The following is a 22,330-nucleotide window of genomic DNA, read 5'->3' as shown; positions in this document are numbered from 1 at the left end:
TGCATGGTTTGGAGAGAGTGGACAGGGAGAAGTTTTTCTCCCTCTCCCATAATACTAGAACACAGGGTCATCTGCTAAAGCTGGAGGGTGAGAGATTCAAAACAAATAAAAGGAAGTATTTTTTCACACAACACATAGTTAAATTGTGGAATTCCCTGCCCCAGGATGTGGGGATGGCTGCCAGCTTGGAGGGCTTTAAGAGGGGAATGGACATATTCATGGAGGAGAGGGGTATTCATGGCTGTTAGTTAGAATGGATACTAGTCATGCTGCATACCTATTCTCTCTAGTCTCAGAGGAGCGTGCCTATTATTTTGGGTGCAGTGGAACACAGGCAGGATGGTGCTGCTGCAGTCGTCTTGTTTGTGGCTTCCTAGAGGCACCTGGTTGGCCACTGTGTGAACAGACTGCTGGACTTGATGGGCCTTGGTCTGATCCAGCAGGGCCTTTCTTATGTTCTTAACTCTGTTTCAGTTAGCTGTTAAACAACCCTGTCAACCCTAACTAGAAGTTTTTTTAAAAAGCACCTGCCTAAAGAACTCCTTGCGCAGCCTTCTGAATTAGCAGAATCAGGAAAACTGCTGTCGATATTGCTTGTTACAGTCTTGCACAATCGTTTGCAAAACCGTGTTGGCTGCTCTTTACCCCCCCCTGCTCTGTTCTTGGGGCTCAACCTTTTATCTATTAGAAGTTTATTAATGTCTTTTGTCTTAAAACTTTCCCAGCCTACAAGGTGTCGACTTATCTTGGAAGGCTGAATTATTGCCAACAGTTAAGGTAAAACGTTCATTATTTGTTTGCACAATACCAAACACAATACCGAGCCCGCCCTCGGCCGGGGATTGAGGGTGGGATAATAATCAAAATAAATTAATAAATAAACATTTGTTTTGACCTTTAAACATATTTATTCAGCATTTTAAAACCTGACAAAGAAGGTAAATACGTTGTTTTGGTGTGATTCATTTCAAGCCATAGGTTTTCATAATTTAAGGGCTCCAATATAATCCTTATTTCATTTCTTTTTTTAAAAAAAAATTCTTATAAGGTTAAAAAATGTTTCTCATTTCAAATAAATGTTTTTACCATTACATGTTGTGTTTTTCAGGCTGTGACTCTGAAGCTTCAAGACTATCCTTCTTTGACTCATCTTGTACTTCATGTACCATATGTCAATAGTAATAAGGTAATAAATATGAGATGCTCTGGCTTCTCTTATTTGTTCAAGCCAAAAAAAAATTAAAAACACAGTGTGCTTCTCTGTAATTTTTTAATTGCAATTTAATTACATTTATTTATATGCTACCTCCTGATAACCATCAGATTCTCGAGGTGCTCTGCAAAAATAGGATAAAAAATGAATAATAAATCTGTAAATCCAGCTGCAATAGTAACATTTAAAACTATAGAACAGAGCAGCAGTTAAAATTAGTAATTAGAAAAAGAGTTGGTTTTTATATGCCAACATTCTCTACCACTTAAGGGATAATCAAACCGGCTTACAATCACCTTCCCTTCCCCTCCCCACAACAAACCCCCTGTGAGTTAGGTGGGGCTGAGAGAGCTGTGACTAACCCAAGGTCACCCAGCTGGCTTCATGTGGAGGAGCAGGGAAACAAATCCAGTTCACCAGATTAGTGTCTGCCGCTCATGTGGAGGAGTGGGGAATCAAACCCAGTTCTCCAGATCAGACTCCACCGCTCCAAACCACTGCTCTTAACCACTACACCATGCTGGCTTAGGTAAAGGTAGTCCCCTGTGCAAGCACCAAGTCATTACTGACCAATGGGTTGATATCACATCGCGATGTTTACTAGGCAGACAATGTTTACGGGGTGGTTTGCCACTGCCTTCTTCAGTCGTCTACACTTTACCTCCAGCAAGCTGAATACTCATTTTATCAACCTTGGAAGGATGGAAGGCTGAGTCAACCTTGAGCCAGCTACCTAAAATTGACTTCCGCCGGGCTCAAACTCAGGTTGTGAGCAGAGCTTTTGACTGCTGTACTGCATCTTACCCCTCTGCGCCACGGGGCTTCCTAAAAATAGTAATTAGCAGCAGGTAAAATGGCAAAGTAAAAATAAGCATGACATTTAGTGGCTCAGAAAACACCTCATCATATGTGACAATGGTGGGTCTGTTACAGTGTGCACTGAGGGACAAATGATTGAGAAGAGGTGCCAGACTGCATAGGGTTTAACTTTACTGCGTGTGCTCTCTAGGATCTGGGCTAAAGCTGTACTTCTAAAGGACCCACCTACTTCAGTCTCCACAATGGAGAGGTTAGGGTTCTACATATTAGATGTAAAGTGGCCTCCAGCAATTCTCTAAACCACAGTGTGCCAAGTGTCCATTTCTGACATTGAAATAACTACCTATGTCTAATTACTGTCCTTGTAAAAAGAGGACTTGAAATAGAAACTTTGTCGTTCAATGACTCTTGTGGCCTAATTGGTTCTTGAACCGAGCTCTCCCAGTGCTGATTCCAGCCCCTCTGCCTCTGAATTGCCCAAATTCGTACGAAAGTTTGGGCTCGCGTAGTTAACATTGATATTTTTTTTGTTGCAGCTTACTTTGGACTGTGAGTTCTTTAACGAGGTCTCTAGAACGGTGCAGCTGCCTGTGACCCATCTTTTTTCTTTTGGTAGGTTTAATTAATAGGATTTTCCAGTGCCTTTGTATCTGTGCTTTGAAGAATTATCATTTATCGCTGGAGTTAACTGAAATATGAACTGAATTTAGTGGTGGATTGACAGATGGATTCATCTGTCTCCCTCTGTCAGTGTCTTCTCCCAGCAAGTGAAGACTTTTGTGTTTGTTTATTTTTGGCATACCCCCAATAACCATTATTGGTCCTCCTCCCTGGTTCTTGCTTGTTTATATGTTTTTATTGAATTATTTTAAAATTTTAAATGTTTTTATGTGCTCTGCCTTGGGGAACCTGATAATATGGGAAGGCAGCATAATTTTTTTAAAAAACAAATAAAATAAACCATCAGTCTTCTAACAAATGGATTATTCCCCCTGTAATCTTTTTGTGCTAGATCTTACTAACAATAATTCTAACACAAAGTAATAATTTCTGCAGGGCTTTCTTCAAGCAAAATTGTATTAAATTCAACTGGCCTTATTCACAATGTTCAGCTTCAACATTTTGGTCAGGTATAAATACAGATTTCTGAAATACATAACTTTTATGGGCTGGTAATTCCTAATGTCGGGTAGCCCTTCCAGGAGCACCAAGAAACTGATTATATGTTTTCTGTTTTGTTTAGATATACCAAGCTTTTAACCTCTATGTAGCGAGCCACTGCCAGTCGCTCAAAGGTAAACATATTTTCTGAAATCTCTTCTAAAGCACTACAGCAAATCTTGTCCTTATCTGGATTCCCCAAAGACTTGCTTGCCCAGTGTTTATTACCACCATTCTTTCTGCGTTATTCGTTTTGAAACATTGGTTGTAGCTAGGGTTGCAAGGTCCCTCTTTGCCACTGGCGGGAGATTTTTAGGGTGGAGCCTGAGGAGGGCAGGGTTTGAGAAGGGGAGGGACTTCAGTGCCATAGAGTCCCATTGCCTGCCCCAGGATGTGGTGACAGCTGCCAACTTGGAAGGCTTTAAGAGGGGAGTAGACATGTTCATGGAGTATCCATGGCTACTAGTCAAAATGGATTCTAATCATGATGCATACCTATTTTCTCTCAGAGGAGCATGCCTATTATTTTTGGGGCTGTGTACAATGCTACTGCAGTCATCTTGTTTGTGGGCTTCCTAGAGGCACCTGGTTGGCCCCTGTGTGATCAGACTGCTGGACTTGATGGACCTTGGTCTGATCCAGCAGGGCCTTTCTTATGTTCTTATATCCATGGCTACAGTAAAAATGGATGCTAGTCATGATGCATATCTGATCCAGCAGAACCTTACTTATGTTCTTATGAACTTGAGAAGTGTACAAAGGTCCAAGAACTAATGGTATTGCAGCACAAACTTTGGTTTGCTAGTGTTATCAGATCCATAGAACTGGACTGGGGAGGAGTTAGGAGGCTGTGCCCACAAGTGCAGGATAAAGTGGGTAATCAGCCAAGTTGACTTGGCTGTCAGTCCCCATATTGTGCATACATAACACAGCAGAACCTTAGAGTAGCAAGAGCACGATCACTCCTAAAAGTCTGCTTTTCTCAATGAATTTATTTTGAATAGCTTGGTTTCAATAGTTGCAGTAGCAAAGTCTTTTTGCTATTCCGGTTTAGCTCATGGGTGGCCTAGAACAACTCTGTTCCATTGTAGTTAAATTGTGGAACTCCCTGCCCCAGGATGTGGTGACAGCCACCACCTTGGGAGGCTTTAAGAGGGGAGTGGACATGTCCATGGAGGAGAGGGGTATTCATAGCTACTAGTCAAAATGGATACTAGTCATGATGCATGCCTATTCTCTCCAGGATCTGAGCTGCATGCCTATTATAATAGGTGCTTTGGAACACAAGCAGGATAATGCTGCTGCAGTTATCTTATTTGTGGGCTTCCTAAAGGCACCTGGTTGGCCACTGTGCGAACAGACTGCTGGACTAGATGGACCTTGGTCTGAACCAATAGGGCCTTTCTAATGTTCTTATGTTCTTATTGTGGCTTCTATTTGCCTTTTTTCCCAGAAAGAAAACCTAGTGTATACCGACTTCATATCCCATGGTCACATGAGGACTCCTTAACTTTGTCCCAGTAAGGATGTCTCATTATTTCATGTTTCTTTGCTGGATGAGCATTATCTGCATAGTAATATGTGGTTTTTTAAAAAATATGGAACCACCATAGGGTCCCTTCTACAACTGAGATTTCTGCTAAACTGCACGTTGCACAGCCTGAAAATGACACAACAGTTCCAGTGTTGAATATTTATTCATCTTCAGATTGTCAATATGAAGTAAGTCAGTCATCAAAATGTTTGCCTTCTCCCCCCACCCCATTTGCAAACAGAGTGCATACTTTGAACACATGAAGGTGCTTCCTACTGAATCGGACCCTGGGTCCATCAACGTCAGTATTGTCTACTCAGACCAGCAGTGGCTCTCCAGGGCCTCCGGCAGAGGTCTTTCCCATCACCTACTTGCCTAGTCCCTTTAACTGGAGATGCATGGGATTGAACCTGGGACCTTCTGCACGCCAAGCAGATGCTCTACCACTGAGTCACGGCCCCTCCCCCTTTCAGTGTCTTACTGACAAATTAGTGAAGGGCTTTGCAAACCTTCGTTGATTAATGGCAACTGAATTGAGCTTTCAAGTTTACTATACCTGAGCTAAATTTTTGTTTTTATGTTTAAAAGATTCCTTGAAAAAAATACATTATTGTTTTTTAACTTGTGTGTGTGTTGAATTAGGTAACCATCGAGACCTCTTTTCTGCAAGTTCTTGGCCAGGTAGGAATATTTAATTTAATTTATTATTTTTATTCATTACCACGATTAGGTTGAAAAGATGAAAGATCAGTAATTAATATGGCTTGGATCCCACCTAGAATGTCCACAGGGGGTGGTGGGTTTTGCTGATTTCTCCTTTCTGCAGGAGGCTTCTGATGCCTCACAAGTTATTACTGGGGGGGGGGGTCCCCCATCCCCCTGGAGCAGCATTTGTGGGGGAATCAGCCAAAATCCCTGAGGAAGTGGGGACTCAGCAAAAATTGACCCCCCCTTCCCCATGCATGTGGCCATTCCAGGTGGGTTCCAACATATTTTTAATTATTTACTGTTAGTGTGGTCAGAGGAAGTGATCCGTCCGTGTATATAGCTGCTCCCTGGCAGTAATATGGGTGTGCTCATTCTGTACTGTGTTGGGGGATGCTCTAACATGTCCCCCCCATAAAAACTCTATAGAAACCATAGAGTTTTTGGAGGGATGTGCTAGAGCATCCGCATCGCTTCCGACGTAAACCAAGAAGTGGGTTTTGCGTGCACAAATCTCCCCCCCACACACACACACACACTGAAGCTCCCACCGGTGGCAAGGGGGAACCTGGCAGCTCTACTGATGGATATTGATTGCATTGTTGTTTTTTAAAAAAGCTTTTCATAGAGTTCCTCATCATAGGAACGTTAGCAGAAATGGATTAAGAACCAGGGGTTGGATCCTGCTACTCCATTGTTCCGACAAGAGGCACGTGCCAGTGCCTCAGGGCTCTGCCGTTAGCAGAACAGGGTCGTAGGATCCAACCCGTAGGTCTTTAAAACAGGGAACAGGGAGCAGGAATAAATGGCTGGTTGTTTCGGTTTCTGCCAAATAAGCAGTGGGATGCCCGGTAATTGCTGCTACTTAAAAAATGATTTGCAAATATTCTAGAGCCAGGTCAGGATAATGAGCCGTGGTAGCAAATGGCATCAAATTATTCAGGATGATAAAAGCCCTAAGCAGCCCCAAAAGCCCCGAAAGGATATCTGAGAACATGGAAAGTCAGCACCAGAATGGCAGATTAAATTCAGCATGAGTTTTTACCAAGTACTTTATGTTGGGAGAAGAAATCTCGGCTTTATATTTAGACCAGGCTAAAATTTAAACCAGGCCTACACAAATTGTGATCGTGCAAGCTGGTTGCAGCTCACAAAGGGACCTTTGAAGCTCCCTTCCCCTCCCCCCTCCCCGGCTTTCCCCTTGGGACTGCAAAAACGAGAGGTTGTGGGCTTTGGTTTCGAGCAGGTCATGATACGTGTTTGGTGTGCTTTGTTCAGCTTGGTGGATCACAGCTAATGTGCACCTTATTTAAATAAGTGTCTGATGTTATAATTCTGAATGCTCTGTGATCGTAAACTGTCGTCCATGTTTAATCACAGTTTGAAAACTGATGATATTGATGTATGTTGCTAGCATATTCTCAGTTTCTTGATGGGAAACCCTGCCGCTTCTCCACCACGAGTGGGGTTTCCAGTGTTTTCTGTAGGCGAGCGCAAGTTCACAATCTGTCAGCAATGCCGATTCTGTGAACTTGGGCAGATCATGAAAGGGAGGGCAGGAAGGGTTGCATGAGTGTTTGGCTCTCATGGCCATTTCTTACATGCCCAGGGGAATGCCAATCGCCACTTTGGGGTCAGGAAGCGATTTTCCTCCAGGCCAGATTGGCCAGGGATCCTGGAGGATTTCTGGGCATGGAGTAGGGGTGTGGAGGGGGGGAGGTAGTGGAGGGGGGGAGGCATTGTGCAGGGGGTTGGACTAGATGACCCTGGTGGTCCCTTCCAACTTTATGATATGAGCTGAGCTATGGACTGGAATTCTCAATCTCAGCACATCTGTGAATGTGCTGGGTAGATGTGAGCAAGCTAGTATGTCTTAGCCTGAGCCCTGTGAATTCGAGAAGGCCTGCCTTACAGATCTGTGAGAATTAGTGATGTATATGAAGCACTTCCCATGTGTAAGTACTGAATTGTTGTTCGAATTTTAAGTTGGGGGTGATTTTTGCATGCCCATAAAAGATCCTTGTTTTGTAGGTAATCAGGTTCCATGGTGGCACCCTTCCTGTGTACATTATTTCTAATATTCTTCTTGCCTATGGAAGACAATTAAAGTCCCTAATCCTAACAGGTAACATTACGTGAACAGATATTTAAGTACAGGTTGACTGATTATATAATCTGGAAAGACCTCATTTTTATTGTAATCACTCTTAAAGAATAATTCAGAGATTTGCTGTAAGGTGATTATAACTAACAGGACGCTTCTAGGAAACCCAGCGGAACAAAATCGTTAAATGGTTAGGACACAGAGTGGGCATGCTTAGCTTACTGATGATGGAACATATTTTTTTAAAATTATTGACAAAGCCAAGATAGAGCTTTTTTTTAAAAAAAAAAATGAGACCTCCGTGAAACCCAGGTTAAGTAAATTTCGTAGTCTGATTTCTTGGGGCTTTTTTGTCTGACTTGCCAAGTTGAAAGCTCATTGAAATGTGTACATGGAACTGGTAGTGCTTAGTTACAAAGACACACAGTCTAAAACTGAAGAGTTAGTGTCTTTTAAAATTTTCTCACAACCCTTGCACTGAATGGATAAAGAATTTTATGGCAGTGGTGTTAGAATTGAACAATGTCACTATACGTTTAAATATATCCTGACTGCGGTCTTTTATGCATTGCTGTTTCACTTGCGGTCACCCCTCCAACACTTTGGGTCTTTGTATTGATTATGCATGCTGTTTCCGGCCATCAGAGGTCGCCTCAGTCTCCTGGCATTTCCCCGCATTTTCAGAGACCTGTTTTATCTCGAATTTGAAAACGGTGTGCATAATCAGCACAAAGACCTGAAGTTGGTGGAGGGGTGAGCGCGAGAGAAACAGCCATGCATAAAAGAGCTGAATGTTTTTAATTTTTTAACTAATCTTTGAGCTTGTGTTGGAGGCCTCTGATGTTAGACTGTTGCTCTTGTTCTTGCTGTTCTAGGCCACTGCTCCAATTTTGCCCCTGCTCTTACGAAAGCATCCCAGCCCTACAAAGTTGAACCTCTTGTGAATATGCTTAAGCTCTTGTTGGGGTAAGCTGCTTTTCCAGTATTTATCTCGCTGCTGTACAACATCTTTCTGAGGGTTAACTGAGGACTGCATATTTGTGCTGCGTTCACATCAGAATGTTTAAGCGACTACGATTAAGCTTCCAACAGTTCCAACAATTTTCCCCAGAAGGTCGGACCAGAACCAACGGGTTGAAATTAAATCAAAAGAGTTTCCAGCTAAACATTAGGAAGAACTTCCTGACAGTTAGAGCGGTTCCTCAGTGGAATAGGCTTCCTCGGGCGGTGGTGGGTTCTCCTTCCCAGGAGGTTTTTAAGCAGAGGCTAGATGGCCATCTGTCAGCAATGCTGATTCTGTGACCTCAGGCAGATCATGAGAGGGAGAGCAGGAAGGGTTGTGTCAGTGCTTGGCTCTCGTGACCCTTTCTTACATGCCCAGGGAAATGCCGATTGCCACTTTGGGGTCAGGAAGTGATTTTCCTCCAGGCCAGATTGGCCAGGGATCCTGGAGGATTTTTGTTGCCATCTTCTGGGCATGGAGTAGGGGTCACTGGGGGTGTGGGGGGGGAGGCAGTTGTTAATTTCCTGCATTGTGCAGGGGATTGGACTAGATGACCCTGATGGTCCCTTCCAACTCTATGATTATATGATTCTATAATTCATAATTAAAGTAACAAGCATATCTTCTCCCTTCCCCCCCCCTCCCAGGATTAACTGGTTCAAAGGACTCTGGGACGCGCTATTCTTGCCGGAGCTGGATGCTGCTACCCTGAGCAAGCAGGACGTGTGGTTTCCTTTTGTATCCCCGATTCTATTTATGTTTGGAACTGGCATTGCCTACTGGGGTGCCGTCCTCTCCAGTTCATCTATAAAGCTCTTGTCCTCCTTGTGGGTAGCTTTGACCAGGTAAAAACATAGTAAGCGGCCCTGTTTTACAAGATGTGTATGGCTAAAATGATTAAAGGAGGAAACAGTGGTGGAAAGTGCTATCAGGTCGCAACAGACTTAAGGTGACTTCGTAGGGTTTTCAAAGAAAGAGACGAACAGAGGTGGTTTGCCAATTGCTTGCCTCTACATAGTGACCCTGGACTTTCTGGGTAGTCTCACATCCAAGTACTAACCATGGTTGAACCTGCTTTTGAGATCTATGAGATCAGGCTAGCCTGGGCCATCCATATCAGGGCAAGGAGGAAATGCAAGGCAAAATCTATTGGAAATAATCACTAGCTGGAATTAACTTGAGTTGACGGAATGGGTCATCCAAAGGTTGACATTTCAGGGGGTTTGTAGATCGGAGGCCTGTTTAATTTAATAGCATCTCTGAGAGATGTTTGGAACAAGTCTAAATAATTAGAGGAATTCGTCAAACGGCCCTTAAAGCCCGGGTAAAATATTTCTAGAGAAGTTTTCTATGACATAAATTTGGAAGTTTGCGATGACCCTATCAAACTCTAAAAAAAGAAATGGAAAGCAAGATAAGCCAAAATATAATTTAATTAGTCTCTTTCTCCCCCTTAACCATATTCTGTTTTAAGAAATATCAATGGCCACTTCTCATACAGAAGCAAAGATCACCTCTGGTATATAGTTTGCCTAATATTTTGTGAAAGTGAAATGTAAAAGTGTAACATAAAACCAAAATGTGTGTAAAGCTTTAATAAGCTCAGTGGCTTAATTAATCATTTAAAGATGGGGTCCCCAACCTTTTTGAGCCTGCAAGCGCATTTGTAATTCTGACTTGGCGTCGTGGGCCCAGCCACAAAATGATGGCTGTAGTTTAACTTCAGTAACACAATGCAGACCCTGGTGCTGTTGGGTACCCCTAATTTAAAGCTTGATTACTTGGACACTTTTCATTCGTGTGTCCAAAGTTTAAGGGAAGATTCATGTTACAGCTTTCTCGTGTTTTAGTTGGCTGGTTTGAATTAGTACTGATATACTGGTTTGAATTAGTACTGAGCTTAAATTGAGTTGGTTCACAGCTGGATTTCACTTAACGCCTGGAACTGTATTCTCAGGCTGACCATTGCTAGACTCCATATCCTTCATTCCTGATTGAAGTGAGTCATTTTAGTCAAGTTTAGAACATGTCATAAAAAACCCTCAAGGGGTCAACCATTTATAGTATTGAAAGAACTTAACCATCTATGCTAGACCTCCAGTTGCTGACTTTCATTCACTCACTATAGACTGTGTACACCAAAAACCTTTTATTATTATCCTGCTCTTTTAGTTCTAAGATTAGATATCATTTGAAGGATCAGGGTGGCCTGTTGGTTTAACTTTCCATTTTAGTTCTGGGAAAATGACACCTACATAGAATTACACCAGCGATTGTCTCTTTTTTTTATATGCCGTCAGTCACAGCCGACTTAAGGCAACTCTGTAGGGTTTTCAAGGCAAGTGACAGAGGTGATTTGCCATTGCCTGCCTCCGCCTCGTGATTGTGGACTTCCTTGGTGGTTTCCCATCCAAGTACTAACTAGGGCTGACCCTGCTTAGCTTCCGAGGTCTGGCAAAATTGGGCTAGCCTGAGGCTATCCAGGTCAGGGCAGTGATTGGTGTACAGAGAACAAATGAGGAAAAAATACCTCTGCTCAGCTTACTGAATCGATATGACCATAATTCTGCTTTACACTTTGACCCAGTACAGCCAGAAAATATTTGTTTCCTTTTTTGATCTCTGTCCAGGAAGCAGTCTTTTATAGGGAAAAATAAACAAACCCACTCTTGATTCCCATGTATAGGGGTGAGATATTCGTTAAGCCAGGATGTGGGATTTAAGTTAGTTTTACCAAAAGTGCTTGGAAAATCCGCCCACTCAAAAAAAAAAAGAAGTGGAATGGTATGAAAATACAGTTTACAGATAACACATTATGACTTGATGTCTCTTCCTGCCCCCCCCCCTCGATTAACTGTTGTATGCCTCTATGACGGATACTCTATTTTCGTTTATATAAAGGTCAGGAATATTTGGCACACAAGAGGCTTTTTGAAGTAAAAAATTGTTTTATTTGTCTCCTTTAAGGGGAATATAACGGTCAGGTTAACAAAGTGTCATAACATGAATGTGGCTTGTAACAGAAAAACAGGTATGAGGACCTTATACTGATACTTTTATTATGTACTGAGATTGATTTCTCTTGGCAGTCACTGCTTTGTTTCATAAACATAAGCTTCTTCAAACAGTAGTTCTTAAGTTGGAGGAGTTAGGAACAGATACACACCTTCCCAGTTTTCTTCTATAAACTGGCCTGAGATCACTCTTTTCACTAGAGCTATTTCCCGTTAAACAATAGAAAAGAGCAAGAGTCCAGCAGCACCTTAAAGACTAACAAAATTTCTGGCAGGGTATGAGCTTTTGTGAGTCACAGCTCACTTCTTCAGAGCTGTGACTCACAAAAGCTCATACCCTTCCAGAAATTTTGTTAGTCTTTAAGGTGCTATGGTTCTAAACTGAGGGTAAACCAAATCATGGTTTGATACGATGTTTGGCACTATCTGTTATCCTTTGCAGTGTGATCAATATTTTATTTTTCAGGAATTTAAACTTTTTTTTGTACATGTTGTAATTTCGTGTTTGCCAGACCTTCTGGATCTTCCACAGATGACAAACTGATGACGCGAAGAAGGTTGTATGTAGCTGCTTTCATGATTTTCCTTGGTTGGACCACCTGTGGAGCTTTGGCTATAGTAATCACTTACTTTCATTATATCTTCAAGGTATTTACCCAACAAATTGCTTATAGTGAGTCAACGTTTGAATAAATATGGATTTTTAAATTATTATTTTTACCACCAGCAAGGGTTAGCCATTCTTCTCCATTACTAGATACTGCACAGAGTGTGGGAGATAGATCACGCCTCTTCTACCTTTGGGTTCCATCAGCCATTCATGTGTAAGAGAATGCCAGCATAGGGCATAAAATCCCATGTGTGCAGCCCAATCATGTGTTCAATCCCAGATTGGATATAGACTAAATTGCTGATTTATTTTAATTTTATTTTATTTTAGCAATTTATAACCTGCCCTCCCTGGCCGAAGCCAGGCTCAGAGTTGATAACATTATATAAAATACGTCAATATAATCAATAATAAAAATTAATCAAAAGTTCTAAATTTAAAACAATAAAATCCGAATTAAACTTCAAAACCACAAAAACTACAGATGGCGCCCTCCCTGCTGGAGACCCCCTTCGTGTCATTCCTCAGGATCTCCTATCTTCTAGGCAAGGGGTGTCGAGCTCAATTGTTATGACAGCCTGATATGACATAAATGTCACTTGGTCAGGCTAGGCCATTCCCTGCCAGCCCAGATCGAGAGTGGTGGGGAGTTTGCTGCCTTGGCTGGCTCGCTGGTCGGATAAGAGCTCTCAGGAGGCCTGTTCCGCCCCACAGGGCTTATGTTTGAGACTCCTGCTCTAGGCTCGGCACTTTGTGGAGATCCGTGGGCCGCAGTGGAAAGAAGGAAACAGGAAAATTCTGCTGTTGAAAAACTTAGACTGGATCCCTGCAAGCAGTTCAGGCCTTCAGGCATAGGAGAAGCATTTCCATGTGACATCCAGTCAAACTGGTGGCCTCTATGTACCAAACTGGCCCTGTGTTCAATGTGTGTTATGGGAAATGAAGCAAAGAGTTCAAACGGACTTCTTGTAAAACCCACATGCGGTCATAGAAATGAAAGATTGAGCATTTGCAGAGATTGTAGCCGGGATCCAAAGACTGACTTACGTCAGGGGTCCCTAACCTTTTTGAGGCACGTTTGGAATTCTGACACAGCGTAGTGGGCACATCCACAGAATGGCTGCCACAGAAAGGCTGGTGCAGTTTATCTTCAGTCACTCAGCACAAAGATTCTTGGGCTGGGGTGGCAGCTGCTGCCTCCAAAGCAAGGTTTTTAAAAATCTGCACAAGCAAGCACATCCCCAATGGCCAATCAAAAGCCTTACCAGGCTGAAGCCCCACATGGCCCCACCCACTTTCCTAAAACACTTGGTGGCCGCCAGGAAAGGTGTTGGACTCTAATCAAGAGAACCGGGTTCGATTCCCCATTCCGCATGAAGCTTGTTGGGAGACCTCGGGCCAGTCACAGTTCTCTCCAAACTCTCTCAGCCCTGCCGGCCTCACAAGGTGCTTGTTGTGGGGAGAGGAAGGGAAGGCGATTGTGAGCTGCTTTGATTCTCCGTAAAGGTAGAGAAAATTGGGGTATAAAACCAACTCTTCTTCTCTAATATTGACGCACTGTTGAGTGAAACAAGCACTGGTTGAATGCTATGATTCCTCTGTGTCTTTTCCCTAACAGTCTGAAATAATAGTTCAGTTTTTCTTGTGTTTCTGGTGAGGAGCCAGTGATGATTAAAAAAAAAATGTGTGTGTGTATTTTTACAGGTTATTAAGCTACAGTCCAATGTAAGAACAGAACTAAGTGTCCTTAATATGGTAAGTTCTTTAAGTGCTTGCATTAATATTTGTTACAAGAGGATACTAGATTTATATTGCCTGCAATATGTTCTCGGGGCTTCAGAATTAGCAGGGTGCCTGTTTTAAGTTAAGAGGTATAGTTGTTTTGGCCGACGAACATCAGAAAATGGTTGCCCATCCTTATGGGCCAGCCAGAATCACGTTTCCCAGAAGAGTCTGCTGAAGCCCTTTCAGAGATACCCCTGTTCCTGGTAGGGAAAGGGTTATGGGGGGAATCTCCTACTTTCTCTTGAATTTGAGTCTGCCACTCTAATCCTACTATTTCCCATCAAAACGGGCTGAGGTTCTCTCCCAGGGGTCGCTTCGGTGAATCCCCTCCTACTGTGTTCACGGCAAATACCCTCTTTCTTTCTCTAAATGGTGGTATGGTCTCCTCCCTCCTTCTGGTGTATGTTTGAGTTTTTATTGCATTATTTCGTCATTTTAAATGCTGTTTTTAGTAATTCAGATGTTTTGATGTTTTCATGTCCTCTGTCTTGAGGACCTTGATCGGGTAGAAAGGTGGCATACAAATGTTTTAAATGTAAATAGATAAAGCCTCTGCCAGTAATGGGCATACTAGCAGTTCATGACTGTTTCCACATGGGTGGCATGTTCTAGGTTTGATGCTGTGTCAGAGTGGTTTGTTGGTTTGTTCTGTTCCCCTAAAGTATCGTGGTGCATTTGTATACCTCCTGGGGATTCCCCAGCTTTTCTCTGATCTTTCCCAAAGCAAAGCCTGGATGGCTGCCATGCTGATAGGAAAGTTTGGAATTTCCCTGCCTCGGGCCATTTCCTCCTCCTGCCACAGGGTTTTAGAAATTGGCAACTGAATATAGAATCATAGAGTTGGAAGGGACCACCAACTACCTCCCCACCCCCCGCACACACTCAGTGACCAGAAGATGCCCAAGATGCCCTCCCTCTCATCATCTGCCTAAGGTCACAGACGTTATATATCATTATAACGGTCTGTGTATCGTGTTCTCGCTGTGATTTTTTTTTTAACATGGAACTCTCCAGCCCCTCTTGTAGGGGAGATGCCTTTCCTATTATGTCTCTGTAATGAAAGGAGCTAGGGGAATTTTTTTTTTACAATGAAAGCTGTCAATTCAAAGATCCGGTTACACAGACATATGATATTCAATTGGCGATTAAAAAAAACCAACTGAAGAAGGCCCGGGTGATATGGATGGGGGAGGGGGCGGTGAATGGGCCATGAAAACTTGCAGTGTGGAAGGTCTGTTGCTATTGTGCGGTATTAATGATTGCAGCAGCAGCAGCAGGGAAACACGTGAGCCTATCCCCATGTAGAAAACAGCCTTGTGCGTCTTCATAAGGGGCAGAAGGTTTGGCAGAATTAGCATCACAATGTCCTTAATGGAAGAGGGTAAAGCAGTGGACACAGGATATTCTTCCCACAGCATTACAAAAAGTAAACATTTTTTTAAAATTAACATTTTTTGTTTTGCCGTAAACATTTTCAGTCATCGGTGAGAAGGACGTATCTTAACGAATGCTTGTTTACATCTTTACACCCCCAAAGCACTCGGAGCAGATTTCTGATAATTCTCATAAAGAAACGGGGAAGAGCTGCGGATTGACGGATGGCGTTTCAGAAGCCTCAAAGCCTCCTGTCAGCAATGCTCCTATTGACAGAATCACGGATAGTCTGAAGATGCATTTCACAGTCCTCAACCTGCTCACGTGGATTGTCCTGCTCAGCTGTCCGTCGTTAATTTACTGGTTAAAAAATCTCAGGTAACCGCTCCCAACTTTTTAAGGTATTTATTAGAAAAGAAGTCCATTATAGTTTGCTTTGAATCTGCTGCTTTCTGGTTTTGTTTATTTTATTTATTTACTACACTTATAACCATCTTTTTTCCTCAGTGGGGGACTCAAAGTGGTTTACACTCTAACCGCTAAACCACACTAGCTCCAAACTATTAAAAAACAACAACCATGAAAAGTGTTTTAAAAATCCACAAAACATTATTGTGGCATATGTGTTTTGTAGCTTCATGTGAAGCTACTGTGCAGGTTTTGGGTCTATAGTCAATGCCACGTGCCCTATGGATTTATTCATTTATTTATTTATTCATAAGAACATAAGAAAAGCCCTGCTGGATGAGTCCAAGGTCCATCAAGTCCAGCAGTCTGTTCACACAGTGGCCAACCAGGGGCCTCTAGGAAGCCCACAAACTAGATGAGTGCAGCAGCATTCTCCTGCCTGTGTTCCAAAGCACCTAAGATAATAGGCATGCTCTTCTTAGACTGTAGACAATAGGTGAGCATCATGACTAAGAACATAAGAAAAGCCCTGATGGATCAGACCAAGGCCCTGGAGAGGATAGGGATGCATCACGACTAGTATCCATTTTTGCTAATAGCTATGAATAGCCCTCTCCTCCATGAACATGTCCACTCCCCTCTTAAAGCCTTCCAAGTTAGGGGGGGGCTGTGGCTCAGTGGTAGAGCATCTTCTTGGCATGCAGAAGGTCCCAGGTTCAATCCCCGGCATCTCCAGTTAAAGGGACTAGGCAAGTAGGTGATGGGAAAGACCTCTGCCTGAGACCCTGGAGAGCCACTGCCGGTCTGAGTAGACAATACTGACTTTGGTGGGCCGAGGGTCTGATTCAGTACAAGGCAGCTTCATGTGTTCAAGTTGGCGGCCATTTGTTTACTTATAGTCCACCTTTCTCACTGGGGCTGAAGGCAGATTACACAAAATAAAACAGTACAATCAACAAAGTCAAACATGCACTAGACAGTGCAGTAGGACTTGACTTGTAGAAATCTGGATGCAACCAGATGACTGAGGCAAGAGGCAACCCAACCCGATGACTGGGGAAGGAAGTACTTAAGAGTTTGAGCTGCATATGGCTACCAGGACTAAAAGCCACCACAGCAGCAGATTTGCTTGTGGTGAACTGGACATTCAGTTTCCACACGCATCACAGCAAATCTCATTTCACAGTGTCATTTCTGTAATGTGGAGGATGTTTGGGACTATAAGAGAGGCCCTTGACCGGAAGGGCTAAGGTGTGTGGAACTACAGCTAGCTGTGGGAGAGGAACATCAAATAGGGTTGCCAGTCTCCAGGTGGTAGCTAGAGATCTCCTGTCATTACAACTGATCTCCAGCTGATAAGAGATCTGTTCCTCTGGAGAAAATGGCCACTTTGGCAATTGGACTCTATGGCATTGAAGTCCCTCCTCAAACCCTGCCCTCCTCAGGCTCCAGGTATTTCCCAACCCAGAGCTGGCAACCCTAACATCAAAATAATACATTAGCATTAAAATATCTGTGGAAAATGGTACTAGCATGCTCTATTGCAAGGGTCTCCAGCCTTTTTGAGCCTGTGGGGTAATGTTTGGAATTAAGACACAGTATGGTGGGTGCAGCCACAAAATGGCTGCTGCATGAGGTGCACCTAGCCACAAAATGGCTGCCTCAGCTTACCTTCACTCACACAGTGAAGATCCTTGTGCTGTGGCGGCAATCAGAAGCATTGCTGGGCAAAAGACCCACTTTCTAAAATTATTTAACAGGTGTCAGGAAAGTTGGCGGCAGGCATCACGTTGGGGATCTCCGCTCTGTTGATTCCCCAGACAAGGCATATTGCCAGTACTGACTTTGATAGACTAGTGGTCTGAGTTGGTAGAAGGCATCTTCATATGTTCTTTATGTAGCTGTCCCCTCCATGTATATGTCCTGGCTCATGCCTTGAGATCAGCACAGTGACTTTCCCTGTGGGAATCCACCAACCAGGAAAATTCAGTAGGTGGACATTTTTGTGAGCCCTTCTTGTTTGCCCTCTCCATCCCCCATGGAACCTGCTTTCCCTTTGCAGCATGAATAGTTTCCTTGCTGCAGGCCCTGTGGTATCAGCTGAAAATATTTTATCTTAGAAGATCTCAAAAAGCACTGGGGAGGAATTTAACAAACTTAGGTGCTATTTATCATGTTTTATGTTGCTTTTGTTTGCTATTTTTACATTTTCATTTGTAAGGTTGCTTTGGTATTTATTTTTTATTGAAAGATGGGGTATGTGTATTCTAAAATTAATCACAGGCCCTGACCTGGATGGCCCAGGCTAGCCTGATCATATCAGATCTTGGAAGCTATGCAGGGTGGGCCCTGGTTAGTTCTTGGTTGGGAGACCTCCAGTGAGGTCGAGGATCAGAGGAGCAGGCCTATTATATTAGGTGCTGTGGAACGCAGGCAGGATAATGCTGCTGCAGTCGTCTTGTTTGGGGGCTTCCTAGAGGCACCTGGTTGGCCACTGTGTGAACAGGCTGTTGGACTTGATGGGCCTGGGTCTGACCCAGCAGGACCTTTCTTTAGTTCTTAACACAGGCAGGATAATGCTGCTGCAGTCTTGTTTGAGGGCTTCCTGGAGGCCCCTGGTTGGCCACTGTGTGAACAGACTGTTGGACTTGATGGACCTTGGTCTGATTCAGCAGGGCTTTTCTTATGTTCTCTGTTCAACTGAGTTACACCCTCTGAGTACATTGACTGATGTTTTTCAGTGAACAGCACAAGAGTATAACACACCGGGGGGGGGGGCTCCTTATTTGACCTCAGGTAGGTTTCTTCGTTAATTAAATCATTTCATCCTGCTTCTGTAGGGCTCCAAGTGGTTCTCAACAACGAACCAGGTTTGTGTTGCCACTTGAATATTGGCTGAGTAGCTCTGTTGGCCCATAAACATTTTCACGGTGGGCTTAGAGTGGCAGCAGAGGGCCCCTCCTTTTGTTCCCCTGTGCTGCTCTCCCGGTTCTCTCCACATCTCCCCAAAAGCTCTTTTGCTTGTGCGAGTGGATGTTGATCTCTTCTCGGCACTCTGTTTTAATTAATGACAGTAGCCTGTTATTGGTATTTTGCAAACGAGTGGTGTTTACCACCGAAACCTTGTGCATTTCCTTTTTCGTCCACAGGTACCACATTAAACTTGATCCCGATCCATGTAGAGCTGTTTCTCTTCTCCTCAGTGTCGTAGTGGGGATACTCATAAACGCAAATACTACAAAGATTAAATCGAGGTAATTTCATTAATAACCTGCATGGTTCAGCTGTGCTGTTCAAAGACCCATTTTGCATGTGCGCGATGCTTTATTTTGTTCTTCACTAGTCTGTCAAATGTCACTTGTAATACAAATGCCGTCTCGAGCAGCCCCAATAGCTAGATTTTGGTCTGAACAGTGACAGGTGAAGCGATGGTACTCCGGTATTGCAGTTGGAAGAGTGTATTAAATGCCCAGTTGATGAGATTGGAGTGTGTTATGAATGCTCACCAAGTTAGAAAAAAATGGTTAGAAAAGTATTTTGTTTTTTGGAGGCAGTATGAGTATGTACATACTTGGCCAACAAACAGCATTGTAGAAACCGTAAGCAGTAAAAGTAGCGACAGGTTCAGGCAGGCACCGGGACGAGAGGCAGCAAGCGTAGTCCAAACAGTCCAAGATCAAAACACAGATATTCACATCAAGCGTCAAACCAGAAGGGCAAATCCGAAGAGCACAAGCCAAGTCACAGTTCACAGTCAGGGTGAATCCAATAAGCAAAGTCCAGGCACAGTCCAAGGTCAACCACACTGAGGTCTCATGTAGAATCATAGAGTAGGAAGGGACCACAAGGGTCATCTAGTCTAACCCCCTGCACAATGCAGGAAATGCACAATTCGTATCGTAGTTGAGATCAAGAATACCCTCCCCCTTTTTAAAATAAGGTAAAGGTAGTTCCCTGTGTAAGCACCGGGTCATTCCTGACCCATGGGGTGATGTCACATCCCAACGTTTACTAGGTAGACTATGTTTGTGGGGTGGTTTGCCATTGCCTTCTCCCAGTCGTCTACACTTTACCCCCAGCAAGCTGGGTACCCCCCTCTTTACCTTCTTTTTATTAATTAAGTTGGGGGTGCTGGCTGCTATTCCTAGCCTTTTGGTGGCTTCTGTCTCGAGCACGCACCATCTTACGAATTTTAAGCTGTCTGAATGGTTTTATGGATTTTATTGATAGATGTTTATGGTTTTATTGTTTATTATTGATTGTCATTATCCGCCCTGAGCCTGCCCAGCATTAGCCTGGGATTGAAAGCGGAATAGAAATTTAAATAAATAAATGAAATGAAATTGACTTTTAACTCTATGGTGGAAGCAGAATTCTTTAGATCTCTTAGTAATGTTGGAATATTGTTAGCCGGTTCATCATGCAAAATTTACCACAGAGGTCAAGTAACTGCATGGTTTTTGTTTCTCAGTGTGCATATTGACGTAGTGCAAGGCCTTCTCTCCCCCCCATTTTTTTAAAAGGGCACACAAATTCACACAAATAAAGTGGACCCTAGGACTCACCTCCACCAATTTTCCAATTCAACAAAGAAAGGAGGAAAAGGCCAGTCTTCCCTGGAGGAAGTCTTCCTCCCTTGAAGGAACACATAACAGCAGAAGAGAGTCATTGGGTCCAACTTGGCGCAAGGGCATCATAGGATCCAACTCCATGTTTCAGTTACTTCCTGGGGCGGGGGCCATAGCTCAGTGGAAGAGCATCTGCTTGGTATGCAGGTTCCTGGGTCAGTTGCTGATATCTCCAGTTAACAGGATCAGGTACCTGGTGGTGTGATAGACTCTGCCTGAGACCCTGGAGAGCCATTGCTAGTATGAATAGATAATACTGACCTCGATGGACCAATGGTCTGGTTCACTGTAGGGCACTGTAATATATGTACACATGTACCCAGACTAACGATGAGGAGAAACAGCAGATCAGATCAAGTGTGTTCATAAAGATCTTTAGTGTTGCTCCCGTTTTCAGAACTGGTGGAGAACACATGCTAAAGGGTAGAGTGATTTGTGTTTATTATGGTTGTTTTCTGGGTTTCTGTCCAGTTGGAATTATTTTAATGTTGTTTTATTGTGTTTTTTATCGTATTTATGATGTGATTGTGTTGTGAGCTGCTCTGAGCCTGGCTTTGCCGGATATAAGAGTGATAAATAAATAAGAGTGATAAATAAATCAGCTCTAATCACCTGCTTCTTGCAACCTAGAGATTGCCTGCATAGAACCCTATTGATTTGTTTTCTAAAAATAAAAAAAAGGACTAGATGCTGTTACCCCAAATATATTTACTTTGTTGGGTTTTTTTTAATGCCACACTTGTAAGAGCTGTAATAACAGGATTGTGGTTTCTTTTTGTTCTCCCCCTACCGTTCTCGCCCACAGTAAACTGTTGAAGATCGCCGCGTATCTTCCCCTCCCCTTGTCTGTTGCTGTTGTGGCCTTTGCACCGATGCATTTATACCGAATACCACACTTCGTAATCGTCCCTCTCTCTCTTCATGCGTTATGCTGCATCATATGAAACTTCAGCTAACCAAAGCCCTCAGCCCAACCGACGGAAGGCGGAACGGGTTGGAAGGAAAGGAAAGATCAGTCAGCGCGAAGATGACGAGAAGGGCATCCGCCGTCAACGGCCGAAGGGAACACAGTTCTTGGGGACGCAGGATGGAAAATTCTTTGTGGTGGTAATCCTTCGGTTTGAAACATGTAACGTCCAGCACCTTACCGTACGTTTCAATTTTTTAAAATGGTTAAAAACAACAACGTTGTTGTCAAGCTCCAGATTTCAGTAGGTGAGGTATTCTTAACCTGATGCTGGTGTTAGAGACCTTGATTCCTTGGAAGAGTTGCTGGGTGTGTGGGTTTTTTCAGTATATATATTTTTTAAACATGTATCTCACATGTGCTTGCGTTCTGAAAGCAAGCAGGTGCAGTCAAGCAACGGACTGGAAGCAAACTGTCACAAAGTGACTGAAAAAGTGGGACAATCAAAACGTTCTTATCTCGCAACAGGCAGCCGTTATAGCTGTGTATTTCTTGAGAGGTATACAAAGCCATAGTGCTGCCTCCAGACGGTTGTTGGTGACAAATCAAAAGCTTATATCAGAGCCGGCACATTTGCCAGATCATCAAAAACGGTGGCGACCTTAGGGTATTCAGTGTAATATCACTGAGTCAGCGTACCAGTGGATGTGAAAATAGTCTTTGCCCTGTTACTCTGGAAACTGGTAAATTCTGACACCCAGGGCAGATTCTCAGATTACTGTACACAGAGATTCACTTTGGTATGCACAGAAGCATTTAGAAATGGACATGCATAATGACTTGCGTTGGGAATCCAGGATCCACACAGATTTTCTAATACCTGCATCAGTTAAAGACCAACATATATACCTGTGCAGCTTGACATGAACTTCAGAAGTTGCATACATGGTTAAAAAAAAAAAAAGGCCTTCTCAGTAACAGTTGATAACAATGTCCAGGAACACTTCTAGAATACAAACTTGTTCCTTTAAGGGAAATTAATTTCCATACAGAGCAAGTAATCTC

At 43.2% G+C, this 22,330-nt stretch overlaps 1 protein-coding gene across 1 annotated transcript in view; it reads left to right on the top strand.

The window, feature by feature from the left end:
- PGAP1 (post-GPI attachment to proteins inositol deacylase 1) overlaps positions 1-21,302 on the top strand; it is a 49,246-nt gene extending 27,944 nt beyond the window's left edge. Inside the window, exons 12-27 of the mRNA XM_056861360.1 lie at positions 726-777; positions 1,109-1,186; positions 2,569-2,644; positions 3,089-3,162; positions 3,276-3,327; positions 4,647-4,713; positions 4,807-4,915; positions 5,370-5,408; positions 7,464-7,557; positions 8,412-8,502; positions 9,187-9,384; positions 12,066-12,201; positions 13,868-13,918; positions 15,498-15,700; positions 18,880-18,984; positions 21,164-21,302. Coding sequence (XP_056717338.1) covers positions 726-777; positions 1,109-1,186; positions 2,569-2,644; positions 3,089-3,162; positions 3,276-3,327; positions 4,647-4,713; positions 4,807-4,915; positions 5,370-5,408; positions 7,464-7,557; positions 8,412-8,502; positions 9,187-9,384; positions 12,066-12,201; positions 13,868-13,918; positions 15,498-15,700; positions 18,880-18,984; positions 21,164-21,302 — 1,564 coding nt within the window. The remainder of the gene's footprint in view (positions 1-725; positions 778-1,108; positions 1,187-2,568; positions 2,645-3,088; positions 3,163-3,275; positions 3,328-4,646; positions 4,714-4,806; positions 4,916-5,369; positions 5,409-7,463; positions 7,558-8,411; positions 8,503-9,186; positions 9,385-12,065; positions 12,202-13,867; positions 13,919-15,497; positions 15,701-18,879; positions 18,985-21,163) is intronic.
- The last annotated feature ends 1,028 nt before the right edge of the window (positions 21,303-22,330 follow it).

This window comes from Euleptes europaea, chromosome 15 (assembly GCF_029931775.1).
Source record: "Euleptes europaea isolate rEulEur1 chromosome 15, rEulEur1.hap1, whole genome shotgun sequence".
Lineage (NCBI taxonomy): Eukaryota > Metazoa > Chordata > Lepidosauria > Squamata > Sphaerodactylidae > Euleptes > Euleptes europaea.
This window is presented reverse-complemented; position numbering and strand designations above follow the sequence as displayed.